The sequence below is a fragment of the Pinus tabuliformis genome, chromosome 8 (assembly GCF_031772625.1).
Source record: "Pinus tabuliformis cultivar Carrire ecotype Pingquan chromosome 8, CPIR1, whole genome shotgun sequence".
Lineage (NCBI taxonomy): Eukaryota > Viridiplantae > Streptophyta > Pinopsida > Pinales > Pinaceae > Pinus > Pinus tabuliformis.
Genome location: NC_142294.1, coordinates 1,347,905,675 through 1,347,924,537, shown reverse-complemented (window position 1 = coordinate 1,347,924,537; position 18,863 = coordinate 1,347,905,675). Strand labels below are relative to the sequence as shown.

Sequence of the window (18,863 nt, the reverse complement as noted above, 5' to 3'; positions counted from 1 at the left end):
TCAAATGCTGAAAGCTCTAATTCCCATTGCTGTGTATTTGATTGTGGTTTCCCTGAAGAAAGAAGCTTATAAAGGTGAGCCCGAGGCCAATATGTTGGCCATATCCATTGGAGTTACTATTTCAGCTTATGGGGAGGCCAAGATGAATGCATGGGAGGTGATTCTCCAGTTAAGTGCAGTTGCATGTGAGACTACCCAATTGGTTCTCATACAAATTCCACGAACATCAAAAGGGATTAAGTTGAATCCCATCACATCTTTGTTTCTCCTTGTTGCCTTGTTTTTCTCAGCACCCCCTGGGCCTTAGTAGAATACCCATTTCTGATAATCAGGGTCTCTTCCTTTGATTTGGATTACATGACATTTCTGCTTGTGCCTTGGCTCTTAATCTTGCAGTGTTTCTTATGATAGGAAAGACTTCAGCCTTGACTATGAATGTTGCTGGTCTTGTCAAGGACTGGCTGCTCATAACATAATCTTTGTCTGTAATAAATGAAAAGGTTACAGTCATAAACTTGAGTGGGTGTGGACTGGCTTTTCTGGCTGTCTGTTACTATAATCATTTGAAACTTCAAGCTCTCAAGTCCAATGACAACCAACCAAAGTACCTCAGCAGTGCAGCTGATGCCAATGATGAAGGAGAAGGTTTGATAATGACGATTGGGAGATTCTCAATCAGAGATTCAGAACCAGTAGAGAAAAATCAAACTCAAGCTTCAGGATTAGGTATTTAGATCATTAATATTGTCTTGTGCTAGAGATTACTGTTCTTGGATTGGCTCCTCTATGCCCAGATCTATTTGCAGGGAACATGCCAGTCATTCACAGTGAAGAAGATAATGACAAGATTAGTGTATAATGATGGACAGGATGGTGCCATGGTGCCAACCTAAATCTCAAGTAAGGAGACATCTGTTCATCAATTTGTCAAGAAGCATGGCCTACAATTCAATTGCTCTAAGCCTATCACTTCTTCCACCTGTCAAATAAATTGTTTCCTGTTTGTTTAGTTGACTATGGTTCTAATAAATATACTATTGTTTGATGTAAAAAGACAAAACAAAACAAAAAATATGGAAAGTTGTGACCCCATTTTCTAACTACAAATTGAAATCGGATTACCATAGTGACCACCTCTGCTTATTGGAATCAAAAAGGGGGTGGGTTATGCACAATCCTCCGTATCATTTGCTATTACCAGAGATAATTAAAGCCACCCTAAACTCAAGTCTTAACTATGGTGATAGGGTGTTTGGGGAGGGGGATCCCTTACCAACCCACTATAATCTGCACAAATGCATCCTAAGAACATATGCAAAATCAACCCTTCAATGAAATGATCCAAGAATATAGGTACTCAAACATTGATTTTATCAAAGAAAAATACAAGATAGAAAGAAAAGATCATAACAAGGATTAGAAGAGTCTAAGAACAGTGCTCACTGTCTCCAGAGCCAAGACGAATGCATAAGAGTTCTTCCTTCAGTTCCCCATCTGAGAAATCAGTTGCATGCCAGACCCAAGTTTTATCACTACCTGCGTGCTCCTGAAGTGACATTGGGGAATGAACTGCAAGGCAAAAAAAAAAAAAAAACATAATCTAGATAATAAGGATCAACACAAATTCTCGGCACAGAAAGCCTCTTAAAACTTGGACGTAAGATAAGCTATTACAATCTCAGGGGGAAAATTACACAAAAAAAAAAACAAACAAACAAATTTACATACTTAAATGGTTTGCACATATTTTCAATGTCTTGGATTGCCTCATGACCATCCAAACCTTTGTAGTATCCTTGTGCTTAAGAAACTTTACTGTTCCTACACCACGCTCCTTCCATTGATTCCCATCCTTGTCAAACCTGTACAGCTTCGCCTTCCTGCAGGGTCAAACATATAAAAAAGAATGGGAATATTAATAAACAATGAAACTGCATTAGGATCATTTTAAGAGCCCATGGCATCCATTAGAAGTAACGTCCGCAATATCCCACCATATCAAATGCATTCAAAGATAAATTACCAACGACCTATTAAAAACACAGGAGATATTCCTTAACATTACCGAAAAGGATCCCACAAAAAAGCTCAATAATAACATCAAACATGTAAGAATACAAATCATCAACTATTTAATAACAAAAGAATGCTCATCCCATACATCCCCATAAAGTACAGAAATGATCAACAGCCTGTTCAAAACATCATAGAAAGTCAACGAAAACAATTGACAGAAGACCAAAACAGACATATGCCTGAATCATACCACCTCACAACATAAAAAGACAAATCACCCTAATGCCAATAACCAAAAGACAGATTATCAAATAGGCCCAATTCAGTATTCAATGGCTAATCCAAAAACCAAAAAATACGAAACCTCGTATGCTTAACAATAACAAATGACCATCACACCCCCCACTAAACCAGAATAACAGAGAAACCATCATAGATTCTTCAAAGACATTGAAAAAAGGATGGCCTATAGTTCAACAAAATATAAAAAGACTTGTCAAAATACAAAACCCCCAATGATAACAAATAAACCATCAAATGCATCCCTGAAAAAATCTTCATCGGCAGCCTATCAACATAGGAAAACAATTATTACAGACCATAATGAGATCAAAAAATGCTGATCAAAATATCAATGGGACATCAAAACAACAAGAAACTCACAAAATACACAGAAAAGCAAAACCCTAATTACCCGATAAAACAAACCATAGCCCACTAAATGCATCTACCATAGAGTTTCTTCAGCACCCCATTGAAATGACAAATCCGATCATCATCAACAGGTGAACAAAACATCGAGAACCCGATAAAAACAGATCTTACTAAAAAGGAGAAAAATTAGAAGTAAATAACTGCCCAAATGCATCTTCCTTATAGTCAAGGTCCCATTTATGTGCACAGGAAAAGGGCCACCGAAGAGGCCATGAAAACAACTTTCAACTGAGAAAACAAAATCATGAAATAGCCATGGATTAAGAAATTTACATGTCAAGAAGGACATCCTCCTCTTCTTCGCCCGTGGTGACAGTAACCTCCTCAAGCTTAACAATGGGTGCAACCTGAGCTCCAGTGTCCTCTTCCTTTCCGGCATCATCCTCGTTCTCTCTCGAATCGTCATCTACTGCCCGTGTAAGAACAGGATCCTCCTGAGTTCCAGCCATCCCAATACCAGATAGTGCACAGAGGGAGGGCTCGAATGAAATCGATGGATCCAAAATATGCCAGAAACTCGCCCAATATCAGACACGAATGCGAAACCCCGAGGATTTTGGACAAAGGATTTAACTGTGCAAAAATGCTTCGAAGGCAAAGGGCAATGAGGTCGACGGAGAGAAAACACTCTATACAAGGGTTTTTGAGGTCGATGGAGAGAAAACACTCTATATAAGGGTTTTGAAGAGGGAAGGCCGGTAGCTGTTAAAGATTGAGAGTAAAAGTAGCATCGTTAAAGATAATATAATAAATTATTACAGGGATGGTTGGGGGGTTTCAAAGGGAGAGAAGGCCATGGAATAACCCCTAAATCATCTCCAACATGAGAGGCCTACTTCATTCATGTTGTCATGTTGGGACCAGAGGTTGTTGTGCGTTTTTTGTTTTCGCAATTTTGAACTCTTTCCTCGGTGATATATTATTGTGTTTATTGTAATAATAATGGGATGGGGTTGAGGGGTTTGTAAATGAGATAAATATGGAAAAGTAATTAGAAATATTGGTTTTAAATTATTATAATAAGTATTGTTGTGGTTGATCCATGATAAGTTGTAGGGTAGTTGGTTTGTATGGGGTTTAGTTGTTACGAGGTTTTAAGTTCAAATGTCATGGGTAGGGGTTGAGAATGGTAGTCATTTTGGGGGCATCAAAACTATTCTAAGGGGCATCTTCCACTGAGCTTTACACAATCTTCAATGTTGAGGATGAAATAATATGAATATGCCAAGCTCACTCTACAGCCTAGTATGGTTACAGCCATGTTTGTCCATCATTCCAAGGGGCATCTTCCACTGAGCTTTACACAATCCTCAATGTTGAGGATGAAAATAATATGAATATGCCAAGCTCACTCTACAGCCTAGTATGGTTACAACGATGTTTGTCCATCATCAAAGTTGAAATTTTGCTAGTGTCGGCCAAAATAAATTAAAAAAAAAAAAATTTAAAAAAAAAATACAAAACATTTAAATAATGTTTGCTCATAAAAAATAATTGCCAATGAAGAAATTGGATCCCTCTCCGCTCATATTATATCTATATTTAAGATGGGTCTATGCTAGTGGATAACACAAAAATCACAAAGTGAAGAAGAGTTTAATTTCAAGTCAAAGCAAAACTTTGGGACTAGCGCAATTCATCTAACTTCTATTGAAATGCGGTATTTATACGTGTAATGTGATATATATATATATATATATATATATATATATATATATATATATATATATATATATATATATATATATAGTGTAATTGCTATTATGTTGTTAAATGGTTGTTTAATTAATGTTGGTTATTCGATGGCAAGATGGTTTTGTAACTCTTAATGATGTAATTGTTCATCTTCTTGGTTGTAGTGTGCCATGTTGTTGACATACAAATATTGTAATGGAGCCAAAAAAAAATGACAGTAAAGCATAGTTGGAAGTTATAAGTTTATCCTCCTGGAAAAGCAAAATTGTGGAGTTAAAGAACCACTTCTAGGAAATCAATTTCCATCACATCCATAGGGAGCTAAATACAACTGTAGATTCTCTCTAAAAAAGAATTATTTGTCTGGAGACAGGTTACATATATTATGATGAATTAGTTGGCAACCCAGTTCAAAGTTCTCATTCGATGCCCATATACTAATATGGATCAGCTTTAAGTCAATTTTTCAATTAGTTATCAACTAGCTTACTATAAATTTCAAGTGAGTCTACATTCAGCTTTCAATTAGCCTCAAATACAATGTCTTTCTTTTTCTCTTGATAGGGGCCTCTTCATGGTTGTATAATACACTTTCGGGAATTTTTGGTTACAGGCTAATGTCATTTCTAGTCACTGTCTTCGTTTTTCTCATAGTAGGGCCCTCTTCGTGGTTGTATAATACACTTTCTACAATTTTTGGTTGCATGCTATTGTCATTTCTAGTCAGTCTTATAATTTGCAGAAGAAAAAAAAATTGTAAAACCCTGGTTTTACAACAACTTCTTTTTCTCTTCTTCTGGGTCGTGATGCCTTGTCTTCTGGCAACCCATTATAATGACAGAAGTTACAATCTTTTTGTCAATGTTTGTGCTTTTTTTCTTCCTCGTGAATAAAAAAAGGGTCCTTTTTTTCTATAGTAATAAGAAGAAAGATATTGTAATGGTAATGTCATGGTTGGCATTCCTAAATATAAGCAGATATAGGATAAGCATGCATGCATATTAGAACTTGGTGCGCATGGATGGAATTCAATGTGCCAAATGATGTAGATGTTTCACAAGCATGGGGTGTGACATTTCAACCCCAGTTATCAATAGTGATGAGAGGCCACCAAGGACAATACCCCTTGGACCCTATGATAAGTGTTGCACATTTTGGTGTTAGGAGTGGAAGGGTAAGTGATCCGGATTTAAACTGGAACGCAACAAATTACAGAGATAACCATATACACAAAGATGCAGCAGAAATAATACTTCATTTCATTAATGGAAAATACTGAAATATGCTTACAATTAGAAATGGAAATAAACCAGCTAGCGCGATGGTAGCTTATCTCTGAGAAGAGATGTGATGGCTACATGCCTCTGAACTGTGTTACAATGAGGCTCGAAGGCCTATTTATTGTTGAGAAACAATGGCAAACCCTTAACATTCCAAAACCTAACCCTAGGAGATGAAACGCCAAACTATGGGCCCCGTTTGGGGGTAAGTTGGTACATCAACTTCCCGGGGTCGTAACTTTGGCACATGATCTCCGTTTGACGCATACAATAGCTCATTAGAAATATCTATCCGAGCACTATCATTGTTGGAACGGGCACCCATGTTACCCCTCGATTCCCCAAAAAACGTCGTTTAGGGCCTCAAAACGGCTCCGGAAGTTCAGGACCCGAAAAACTGCTAAAAATAGTAAGTTGTGCTACAATTAAGGAAACGGAAAATGCTGAGAAAGACAATGGTGGGGGTCCAGGTGGACTTGGCAGGTGGCCACCAATATCCACCTGGATCATTCCTCCCCCCTTAGGAAGCAATGGTCCCCATTGCGTTGAGTTCCTCCATGAGATGAGGAAACTTCTGCTGAACTTGTTCCCTGGTGAGCCACTTGCCCTGCTGAAGGAGTTGGCCTGCTTTGACAACTCAATACAGTTGGATATTTTGTTGGCGAGTGTTCTTGATCTGTGTGTCCATGATCTGATCAGTTGCAGCTTGTTCCATGCAATCTGGATTTAATTCTGTGGGTTTGAGTTGTTCTGCAATGTCGGGTGTGTCTAGCAATGGTGGAAAGTATGGCCGAAGGCGGTCCACATTGAACACTGGGTGCAGGCCAAGGAATGGGGGAATGCTGAGCTCAAATGCATTGTCTCCCATAGCCTTAGTAATGGTGTAAGGACCATATTGGAGTGGTCTCAATTTCCGATAGGCTCCAGTAAGGCGTTCCTTTTGCAAATGCAACCAGACTTTGTCGCCCACCTGAAACTTGTGTGGCACTCGATGTTGATCATGTCACTGCTTGTACTTGGCATTTGATTTCTCAAGAATGTCATGGACCTGCTGGCGAATATGTTGGATGCGCTCAATGAAGCTGGTGGCCTTATCTGTTTCGGACTGGACATGAGCTGAATTCATGTGAGTAGCTGCAAGTGGCATGGCCACATCAATGAGGCATAGTGGCTGGAATCCCAAACCCACCTGAAAAGGGCTATGGCCAGTGGAGCTGTGAAGAGCTCGGTTGTAGCTGTGCTGAACATAGGGGAGGCTCTCGTCCCATGTGCGTGGATGCTTTGAGTTATACATGCGCAGAATGTGCACAATCATCCTATTGACAACCTCTGTCTGGCCATCAGTTTGAGGATGGAAGGCTGTGGACTTCGTGAGTTTGGTGTCCAGCATTGACCAGAGACTGGACCAAAATGTGCTGAGAAATCGACTGTCTTGATCTGAGATGATAGACTGTGGGATCCCAAAGTGCACCCACACTCGTTCAAAGAAGAGTTTAGCAGTGGCTTCTGCTGTGATATTCTTCTTGCAAGCCACTATAATAGCCATCTTCGAGAACCTGTCGACGACCACAAAAACACAGTCATTTCCATGCTTAGTGGAAGGAAGGCCTGACATGTAATCCATGGAGATGGATTCCCAAGGTCGACTAGGGGTAGGCAACGGGGTATAGAGGTCGTGCTTCTTAATGGCCGGTTTGGCAATGGCACAGGCAGTACATGATCGGATGTACTTCCCAACATCCTGTCGAAGATTCGGCCAATAGAAATAATTTTGCAGTACTGCCACTGTTTTCTCGACCCCGAAATGCCCAGCAGCTCGACTGTAGTGTGCTTCCCAAATCATCTTGGCACGCTCGCTTGAAGGAACACAAAGGTGACCGAGGTGGCATAATAGGGCATCCTGGAGGTGAAAATCTGCAACCTGCCGACCCTCCAAGAGTGTCTGGTATGTGTGGCCGAATTCTGGGTCGCTTTTGTAGAGAAGTGGCCAATCAGAAGTCTTGTGCCCACAAGAGTTGAGCACGGTGGTTAGCGCCATGATCGGTGGTCGACTGAGGCAATCTGCAACATTATTGGTGCTGCCCTTTTTATACTTGATATTCAAGTGAAAGTGTTGCAGGTATGTAGACCACTTCTGATGGCGATCATTCTGCAATTTCCCTTGGGTCTGTATGAACTGCAGAGCAGGGAAAATTTTAAGAACGCCCCCTAAATTTATAAATATAATAAATGGGCGAATCACCATGGTATATAGGAAAAATGGGAGGCGATTTTATTAATAATATAATATGTATATATAATTTTTTGGCGAATCTCTCACCAGGCATGGCGAATATTTTACTCAATTATAAAATTTTGTAAGATCTTGGCGAGTCTTTCACTAAATAATAAAACTTTGTAAAGTCCTAGTGAATCTTAGCATAGGCTACATGCTGGTTTAATTCCCCCATTTAAATAGGATACATTCCAGGTGAATACCATGGGTCAATACCATGTGCCATTTTGGTGAATACCATGGGTCAATACCATGTGCCATTTTTATTTTTATTAATTCTAATATTAGGGTTAATAATGGTTTTTTGCATGGTATTAATAACAATCTAGTCCATGGTATTTGTCCCATAGTATTTTGGCCATAGGTTTCACCTAAATATAACCCATTTTTTGAGTGTTTGTAAATATAAGGTGACTTATGGAGTAAATATAAAAAATTGTTTTATTTGTTTACCATACCTCTCGTTTATTTATATTTTTATTAATTTACCATACCTCTTTTACAAATATGGTATTTGACTCATAGGATTCACTTAAATAAAACCTCTTTCTTGAGCCTTCATAAATAGAACGAGGGTTATGGACTAAATATAAAAAGAGGTTTTATTTATTTATGACACGTCTAGTTTATTTATATTTTTATTTATTTACCATACCTTTTGAGTAAGTATAAAAAGACGTTTTATTTATTTACCATACCTCCACTTTACTTATATTTTTATTTGTTTACACCCTTACATGTATATAAGGTGACTTATGGAGTAAATATAAAAAATGTTTTATTTATTTACCATACTTCCCATTTATTTATATTTTTATTGATTTACCATACCTCTTTTATAAATATGGTATTTGGCCCATAGGATTCACTTAAATAAAACCTATTCTTGAAAATGGGCGAATGGATTCACTTAAATAAAACCTATTCTTGAAAATGGGCGAATGGAAGGTTGTAAGTCCTAATTTCAAGGGCTAAATTTACCTTTTTTACATTCTCCCTTAAAATAAGGTGGGCTATTTGAGGTGATTTGTAAAAATGTACTATGATACAAAATATTCGCCCACTAAAAATTTAAAACCCCTTAATTTCGCCAAAGGGCGAACATTCGCCCCTAAAATTATCCTTGCTGCAGAGGTCGGTGGTCTGTGTGGATTACCGTTTCCTTCCCCAATATGTAATGCTTCCATTGTCGGCAGGCCTGTACAATGTAATACATCTCTTTATCATAAGTGGGGTACTTCCGCACTGTGTCTGAAAGTGTTTCACTGTGATATGCCACTGGATGTCCATGTTGAGTAAGGACTGCCCCAATAGCATAGTCAGAGGCATCTGTCTCGACCTCAAATGGTTGTTGTAAATCTGGTAATGCAAGCACTAGTGCCGTGCCGAGGCGATCCTTCAACTCCCTGAATGCCTTCTGTTGAGATTCAGACCAAAAGAATTTTGCTTTCGCCCCGCCCTTGGTGACTTGACTCAAGGGCCAAGAAATATGAGAAAACCCCAACACAAACCTGCGATAGAAGTTGGCAAGACCTAGAAAGCTGCGGACCTCTGTTAAAGTGGTTGGAGAGGGCCAATCCCGAATGACTTGGATCTTGGCTGGATCGACATGCACCCCCTGTTCATCAATGATGTATCCCAGATACTGAACCTGGGTTATGCCAAAACTTCATTTCTCCAAGTTGGCACATAGCTTGTGTTGCCGCAGTGTTTGGAGAACCTGTCGGATGTGGTGGAGGTGCTCTTCCCAACTCTGGCTGAAGATCAGAATGTCATCCAAGTATACTACTACAAAGGAGTTGGTGAATGGCCGCAAGATGTCATCCATTAGCCTCATAAAGGTTGCAGGAGCATTCGTCAATCCGAAAGGCATGACCAACCATTCGAAGAGGCCCTCCTTGGATTTGAAGGCAGTTTTCCACACATCGGAGGGTTCGATTGGTACCTGGTGATATCCCGACCTCAAGTCGATCTTGCTGAAATATTTCACCCCCTTTAGTTGGTCTAGGAGGTCATCAATCCGCGGGATCGGGTACCTATTACGGACAGTGATCTTGTTCAGCGCCCGATAGTAAATACAGAGTCTCCACGTCCCATCCTTCTTCTGTACCAACACGATCGGGCTCCCACAGGGCGATGAACTCGGACGGATGTGACCTTTCTGCAGGAGCTCCTGAATCTGCCTTTTGATTTCATCGTTCTCCAAAACGGAGCGCCGATAAATTGGTCCATTGGGTAGCGGCGCACCTGGGGTCAGATCGATGGAATGCTTGACTTGACAGTGCAGAGGAACCCCTGCCGGGGAGGTGAAGATGTCCTCGTACTCCTCCACAATCTTGTCCATCTATAGTTGTCGTGCAGAGGGGCCCCGTTTGGAGGCCGCGGCCACTGTCTTCTTCTTTCCTTGAGGGCGTATCATCAGGAAAACAAATTTCCTGGTTTTGGAAATGATCTTACTGCATTGTTTTGCAGTAATCAAAGAGAGGGCAGCAGGTGGTGCTACCTCTGGTATCCTGAACAACTTATTTCCCAATGTAATAATAACAGCACGGGGCCTTGATTCATACACAGCATGTCGCTTCCACAAGTATGGTTGTCCTAGTAATACATCACAAACTTCAAGGGGAGCAATGTCACACAATACCTCATCCGTGAAGGGCTTGATGTTGTATGGAAGGCGACACTGCTGGCTCACGCGAAGGTCTCGTCCTTGGTGAAGCCACCCAATGGTGTATGGTTGTGGATGTGCTGTGGTCGGTAAGCCCAACCGCTTCACGACCTCTGCCGAAATGAGGTTCTTTTGACTCCCGCTATCAACAATGAACTGTATCGGGGAGCCCTTTACCCACATCTGGGAGTGGAAGAGACGCTCCTCCTCCTCTGGATCTTCGGGTTCATTTTTCTGGATCTTTGCGGTAGCAACAGTGGTGCTGGGGTCCGCATCAATGATCTGCTTCCCTTTTTCATACCCCTTATCGGGTTCTGACTCAGAGTCGGAACATGCATCTGATTCTGAAACCTTTAGCTCAGCTACCAGTGACTGCTTGGCCCGACACTCACTTGTGTTGTGAGTGGAGCTCTTATGGAACTCGCACCATTTTCCAGTGTCCTTTCTCGGCTTCGCGGCGCTGTTCTTTGCTTGCAGCTTCGGCTGGTTGTCTTGGGCTATCCCGCCTTGGCTTTGTCCTTTGTTCTGTGGTTTAGGGGCACCTTTCCCCTGCTTTGGATTCGCAGATCCGAAGTCTCGCTTCTTTTGTTTAAACTTCTACTCAACCTTGACGGCATACCGGTATGCTGCGCCGAGTGAGGGGATGTTTAGGAATTGTATTTCTTCCTGGATGTACTTGTGTAGGCATCCACGATATTTGAGTATCAAATGTTGCTCCAAATCCTTGATACCCAACTTGGTGCGAAGGGTATGGAAAAGATTGGTAAACTCCGGCACGTCTTGGTCCCTTCCCTGTCGCAGCGTGGTCCACTTTATGTATTCATCCTCATAGCTCCCGACAGGGTAGTACTGCTCCTTGATGGCATCCCGGAATGAATCCCAGGTAGGTGCGGCTGAAAATAGTGAGCCAGTACTTTCATCCTTCTGCTCGTAGTAGGTTTCCCACCAGTCCTTGACGTGGGGGGCTGCTTTGAGGAGAGCAAAAACAATCTTTTCCCGACTCGAAAATTCATGAACAGAAAAATAACCCTCTAGCAGATTTAACCATTTATCTACGGCATCTGCATCTATCTGACCCTCGAATATGGGGATTTCAAAATTAACTTGTACCTTAAAGGGTGTGGCGTTTCCAGAGTAGCTGCTGGAAGACGATGCGTTGCTTCTGGGTAGCCGCTGAAGGATCTGAGCAAAGCTGTCCATCATCGCGTTCCGTTGTCGCTCGAGGGCTTCTTCGAGCAAGATTTTGATGGGATCTCCTGCCCCCTTGTCTTTCTTCTCGTCTGCCATGGGAGGCCGTCGGGATTTGCGAGGCTGGTCTTGCAAAGGTTCAACCAGTTCAAGCCCTAACTCCTTATATCCCGACCTTGTTGGGGACATGCAAAGAAAAACAGAGAAAAAGCAGACCGCTCTGATACCACTGATCCGGATTTAAACAGGAACGCAACAAATTACAGAGATAACCATATACACAAAGATGCAGCGGAAATAATACTTCATTTCATTAATGGAAAATACTGAAATATGCTTACAATCAGAAATGGAAATAAACCAGCTAGGGCGATGGTAGCTTATCTCTGAGAAGAGATGTGATGGCTACATGCCTCTGAACTGTGTTACAATGAGGCTCGAAGGCCTATTTATTGTTGAGAAACAATGGAAAACCCTTAACATTCCAAAACCTAACCCTAGGAGATGAAACGCCAAACTATGGGCCCCGTTTGGGGGTAAGTTGGTACATCAACTTCCTGGGGTCGTAACTTTGGCACATGATCTCCGTTTGACGCGTACAATAGCTCATTAGAAAGATCTATCCGAGAACTATCATTGTTGGAACGGGCACCCATGTTGCCCCTCGATTCCCCAAAAAACGTCGTTTAGGGCCTCAAAACGGCTTCGGAAGTTCAGGACCCGAAAAACTGCTAAAAATAGTAAGTTGTGCTACAATTAAGGAAACGGAAAATGCTGAGAAAGACAATGGCGGGGGTCCAGGTGGACTTGGCAGGTGGCCACCAATATCCACCTGGATCAGTAAGCTTGGTTCGAGGAGGTTGGTTATGGGATGTTTTTTGGTGCACATGAGGTTGTGCATCAACTACCATGGCTACACTTGAATTAGTGGGTCTTTACAAAAATAAAGTGGGAGAGTTAAGTTTTGTGAACAAAAGTAGCCTATGGGTGATATTTGCATTGATCACTTGTGTTAGGAACCTTTTTAGGCAAGTTAACTAATACTTGGAAGGTGTGAACCATGTAATTGAAATAATTCAATAGTGTCCTCCTTCCTTCAAATGAAGCAACAAAGCCAAGAACGTGACTATCAAATAAATATTAGCCCCCTATTGAGCCCTTGTTGCACATTTACAAATTGCTCAGACATTGATGTCATGGTGTTTCACACTAAGTATATCTAAGATTACATGTGATAGTATATGCCTCATTTTAGTACTAACAACTTCATCAGTTTTGTTCTTATATATTACATACTTTTTTTATTTGTGGTTGTTATGTATGTGATGTTTATAATAATTACAAAACTAACTATGTGAAAGAATCCCTAACATAAATTTTCATTTGGCACTAATAATATTTTCCTTACAACCCCCTTCCTTCATTGGCGGTGGGAAGGAAGCTGATCCTTCCTTCCCCCCACACCCCCCTTCCTTCCTTTGGAAAGAGAGGTAAGAGCAAGAGTTGGAAAGATGCCGGAAAGAATGCCTACCTTTGGTAGTTGTGTTGTCGTATCGAGAGAAAGAAAGTCAGTTACCTGCCGTCCTCCCTTCGGTAGATGAATGCCTACCTTTGGTAGTTACCTTCGGTAGGAGAGAAAGAAAGTCGGTTACCTACGCTTCGCTTCGGTTGCGATATCGAGAGAAAGAAAGTCGGTTACCTACGCTTTACTTCGGTTCGGTAGGAGAGAAAGTCGGTATGAGTACTTTGGGTGTTGTTGGTTGTTCTTTTTTTTCGAACAACTGTTACTTGTTTGAAGAAAGAAGTCTATCTTACTCTGAAAGAGGTAAGGGGCGGCACCGCAGGAGAACGGAACGCTCTCCGGAGGAGCCATCAAAGGTACGAGTTCAAGAAAAAAGATAAGCGGTAAGCAATCATAGGGCGAGGATAGGGGAAGGCACGCTTGAGGGCCGTCCGGGCGAGGGTGGGGTACGGGTAGGGAGAGGGGGGAAAGGACAGGGGAATAAGAGAAAGGAGAAAAGAAAAAAGAATAAGAGAGAGGAAATAAGGGAAAGGAGAAAGCAGTCGACATTAAATTCAACAACTAAAAAGAGGTTCTTTGAGCCATGGCTAGCTCTCAGAGAATTTCATTCTCTTCGAGCTCTATACATATTATACTCGTCTAGACATATGATACTCGCATCTCTACGTTTCACTTCTTTACTCTCTTCTCTACCGAGATAAAGATCTAGATCTAGTATAACTTAGCCATTCCAATAGCCAATAGTCTTTAGTCCTATTTAGTACCCTTCTAATAGTCCCCTTGGCATAGTAGGTAGATATTGATTCCTTGTCCATGCATGAAGTTCCATAGCAAGAGATTAGACCCACTTCACCATTGACCTTAGCATATGGAAGGAAGGAGGTGTAGATGCCAGTCATAAGGCCAGGAGGTGCCCTTCTAGATAAGCCCATAGCTGATTATAGAGGAATCCCCTGTTTCATCGCAGATTGATGCTTAATATTGAATTTTCCAAAATGTTCCTTGCTCTCGACACGACACTGGTGAATAAGAAGCGGGGGGGGGGCTTGAAAAAGCACCCAACCCCTACTTTAGCCCATTGATCGGTGAGGCATCCAACCCTTCACCTTCTCTCTTTGACCCTGCAGCGCTTAACTACGGTACTCTCTCACTTCGCCTAGCTAGGTTGTTCCTAAACTTGACCTTGCCTAGCCGGGTTGTGAGCCTAACAATTGGTTGGTCGGGGGAATGGTTCAGGGGATAGCTAGTTCGCCCTTACCTCGTTCTACTCTTTATTGGCGAATACAGACCCTGCCGACGAGCTGGGACAAGAGCTCCTAAACATGCATATATAAGGACAGGTTGAGACTAGGGAATGTTTGGGCATAAGACTCCATGTGATAGTACTCCTATGGTAGTATATCCATGATAAATATTTCCAACATCTCATGATTGTTTTATTTGGTACTTCGAGGTAGTCGTACAACATTTGGAGGCAGTTGTTGAACATGTAAGGCAATTGAAATACTATTTATGACCACACATAAGTGGATTGAATCCACCTCATTTCTATAGTTAACAAATTTGCATAGCAGCTCAAGCACGACTATTCACTATCTTAACAAAAGACAGGTTAACACCAATTCTACATAAGATCCACATACTGTGACTGTAATTAGAATTTCATTTATGTGCATCCATAAAATCATCTCATTAACGCCACATGCATTGCATTTAAAACTCAAGAAAATTCTCTCATATGCTAAGGAATTTATAACATAGAGGGTAAGAAACCAACATACAGAACAATCCACGCAAGTGAGTCAAACTAGATCAAAAGAGAGAACGACACTTGGAAAACAGAGCACCGCTACCCAACCTAGAAATGACTCTTCAGTTCACCACCGAGTCGAGGTTCTTGCCATGGATCAACCGCCTCCAATTGATCTATGCAATGGGTATTTAATACCTTCTTTCATGATATGGTTTCCATTAGCGGTGTCTCGCTTTTATGGATCTTTTTATCCATTTGCGTAGGCTTATCTCATAAAAGCTCACCTTTCTCTCCCATGAGGATTTTCCTCATAGAAGATTGCCTTTCTCTCCCGCACAACTTTTATGTTTTTCTCAATGGATATTTATCTCCAATCCATCCAACTTATCTAGAATTAAATCGAGAAGCTTTACCATGAAAGAATTATCCTTTCCCATTCACCAATGTGATTTGGCAAGAATCTCATCTCTTGGTGTCTCGCTTTTCCAAGTGATTAATTTATTAATAATGTATTTACTTTTTATATTACACATCATACCTAGAAAAAATATTACACATCATACCTAGCTTTTCTCAGCTTAGGTTTGCAAAGTTTGACACACAAGGGAGGGGTGTTACATTTTGGATCCCTCTCTTTCCTTAAGATCCCTCCAACTGCAGCTAGAGTTCTTAGATGACTGTAAGGAGGAAGCCCCTATTGGAAAGGGACAGACAGTTTGAAGGTGTCTATCTTGTTGGTAATTCCTATATCGAAAAGTTGTATTTTCATAGTCCAGGGGTTGGGAATACACAATTCCCATCCACTTGAGCTCAATTTTATCTCGTAAAACTTCATTGGGATCTACCTAAACACATATGCAAACATAGGTGAAAATGCCTTTCAAAAGTCTTTCCTTGTCTACTTTGACGAATCTTCCAATAAAATTGCCCACTTTTTCTAAGAGATCTAGATGGGTAAAGTGAATGGGAAAACTGGGAACCTTACCCATACTAGAGTAGTCATCGGCAACATAGTGAGAGGATTGAAGTTGGGAAACCATGGCTTCACTAGAAGACCAACTCATCCCCAAAACCATGGACCTTGGTCAAGGATTTTTTTCTTATCCTCAAGACATTTGAAGATCACCACAAAAAAACATGGGTCTACATCCACCCAAACCGGCGTTCATCCAATCCTATCATAATCGAACAGAAAAACGCTACTTTTTCAATAGAAAATGGGGAATAAAAGTATCACCCAAGTATAATGACCATCGCATCAAGCGCTCAATCATAAGGGAGGAGCAATAATTTGACAATCACACGTCCTTGATTTCTGTTGATTTAACTCTGAACACTCACGTAATATTCTCTTGCTTGGCGAATTAAACACCACTGCATGGAATGGACGAGGATTGAGCCGAACCCTGGATGAAGCCCACTTCATTCTCATCCAAACACAAAACTATATATACGTCAAAGCTATTACAATAGATTCTGACTGTCAACACCTCGAGGTTCTGTTTATATGTGGCTACCTTTTATGGTTACTATTGAATGTGTGATTGGCAATAGTAATGGCAACTTAGGGCTGCCAAATTTCCTTTGATTCCCTCACTACATCCTAACGCAAATAGTTGTTCAATGCCTTGGTTGTCTTTCAAAACTGGTAGGCAGCGTCTTCTTTGATATTTCTCGATGGTTTTAATTCCACTACAATCACAACTTTCATTTACATAAACTTCTTGTTTTTGCACGAGCGACGATTGTTCCAAGGTGAAATGTCACTTGGATGGTTTCAATGTTGTTGACCCATCATAACTAACTAACGGATATGCCCATTACAATTTTATACCACCCCATTATCAATATCAATTATGCATGGGAACCAATTAAAGCAACTTTTCACATTAATTTTATATGAGCATGAGAACATGTGTTAACAAGCAGCCCATACAGCCTCATTTTGAATGCCATAGTCACTTAGAAGGAATTCCTCTTGTAGTAGCATCCTCCCTACTAAACTTTGCTAGTGCTAACATTAGAACCACCATTACAACAAGATATCTTTCTAGTGTTGACAACACCATTATAGTAAGATACCTCAAGAGAGACAGAAAATTTAAAAAGTATGATAGTAATACGTATCCAGAAGATGGTATTGAAACTAGTAATTGTTCACGGATCCATAAGATTGTAAGGTCATTCTCATTATCATAATCATTGTCATCATCATCACCATCATCCTTGTCATTTTTATTGCCATCATTACATTATCATCATAATCACCATTCATGCCATCATCATCATCATTATGGACATTGTTTGCAATTGTTCATAATTGTAGATGTTGTAAGAAATATCATCAACCCAAAAAATGTGATCAGTGCTAGAAAAGGGTTGTTTAGGACACATTGATATACGTAAGAGAAATAACAACTCTATTTTTGACAGATGATTGATGATGATCATCATCACCACCATTATTATCGTCATTGTCATTTTTATCATCCCCATCATCATCATTAATGTAATTTCTATCGACATTGTTGTAATCATGCATCATCATCATTCATGCCATTATTGTTTTTGATGATGACCTAGATGAAAATGATGATCATGACACCAAAGATAATGCTTATGATTATGACAATGACAACATCTAAAATTGGGAAGATTCGCCAACGTCATTAGCATCATCATCATCATAATCATTGCCATCATCATCATTGTCATTGTAACCACTATCGTCTTTATCATCATAATCACAATTCATGTCATCGCCATCATCTTCATTTTCATCATTGTCAATATTATTGACATTGTCATCAATTGTTCATAATTGTCAATGCCATAAGGAATATCATCAATGCAGAAAATATGATGAGTGTTGGAAAAGGGATGCAAAAGCGAACATAGAAATGGGGGCAACAATAGAAGTAAAATTGGATGAAAAGTGGATACAACATAAGTAGATGCACAACAACATGAAAAACCTGACACAAAAGTGGATGCAAAAGTAGATGCAGTTGTCAATGCAAGCTTGGATGCAAACATGAAGGCAAAAGTGGAAGCAAACATGGGTCCAATGGTAGGTGTAAAACTTGGCACAAATTGTGGTGAAACAAATGTGGATGCAACAACAGAAACAAAAGTATATGCAAAAATGGATGAAACAAAAGTGGATGCAATAGGGGATGCAAACGTGGAAGCAAATGTGGTTGCAATGGTAGGCGTAAGATATGGTGCAACAAAAGTGGATGTAACAATAGACAAAAAATATGCAAAATAAGATGCAAAAATGGATGTAAAAGTGGAAGCAAACATTGATGCAACAGGCAAAACAAAATTGGATGCAAAAAATGGATATAATGTAAGTAGATGCAAAAGTAGATACAAAACGAGATGCAAAACCCAATGCATAAACCTGACATAAAAGTGGATGCAAAAATAGATGCAATATTTGATGCAAAAGAGGATGTGAACATGGATGCAAAATTGGAAGCAAACGTGGATACAACAGTGAGTGCAAAACATGGTGCAAATTGTGGCATAACAAAAGTGTATGTAATGATAGATGCAAAAAAAGAATCAAAGTATGATGCAAATGAAGATGTAAAAAGGGATGCAAAAAGTGAAATTTAAAATGGGTGCAACAGTGGATGCAAAATTGTGTGCAAAAGTGGATGCAATAGAAGTCGATGCAAAAGTAGATGCAAAACGAGACACAAAACCCGATGCAAATCCCGGTCCAAAATTGGATACAAAAATAG

General features: G+C 40.4%; 1 protein-coding gene across 1 annotated transcript; it reads right to left on the bottom strand.

Moving 5' to 3' along the window:
- Positions 1-1,469: 1,469 nt before the first annotated feature.
- Positions 1,470-3,389, bottom strand: LOC149240478 (ran-binding protein 1 homolog c-like). Its single transcript, XM_089373723.1, has 3 exons — positions 3,004-3,389; positions 1,784-1,880; positions 1,470-1,569 (listed from the first exon to the last, which is right to left on the bottom strand). Exons 1-3 carry the CDS (start codon positions 3,177-3,179, stop codon positions 1,483-1,485), a joined length of 360 nt encoding a protein of 119 aa, XP_089229849.1. The 5' UTR covers positions 3,180-3,389; the 3' UTR covers positions 1,470-1,482.
- Between the last annotated feature and the right edge of the window lie 15,474 nt (positions 3,390-18,863).

Coding starts and splice junctions, on each gene's coding strand:
- LOC149240478 (XM_089373723.1), bottom strand. CDS start 3,179: ATGGCTGGAACTCAGGAGGATCCTGTTCTTACACGGGCAGTAGATGAC. Junction 1,881..3,003: donor GAGGATGTCCTTCTTGACAT/GTAAATTTCTTA, acceptor TTGACCCTGCAG/GAAGGCGAAGCTGTACAGGT. Junction 1,570..1,783: donor AGCACAAGGATACTACAAAG/GTTTGGATGGTC, acceptor TTTGCCTTGCAG/TTCATTCCCCAATGTCACTT.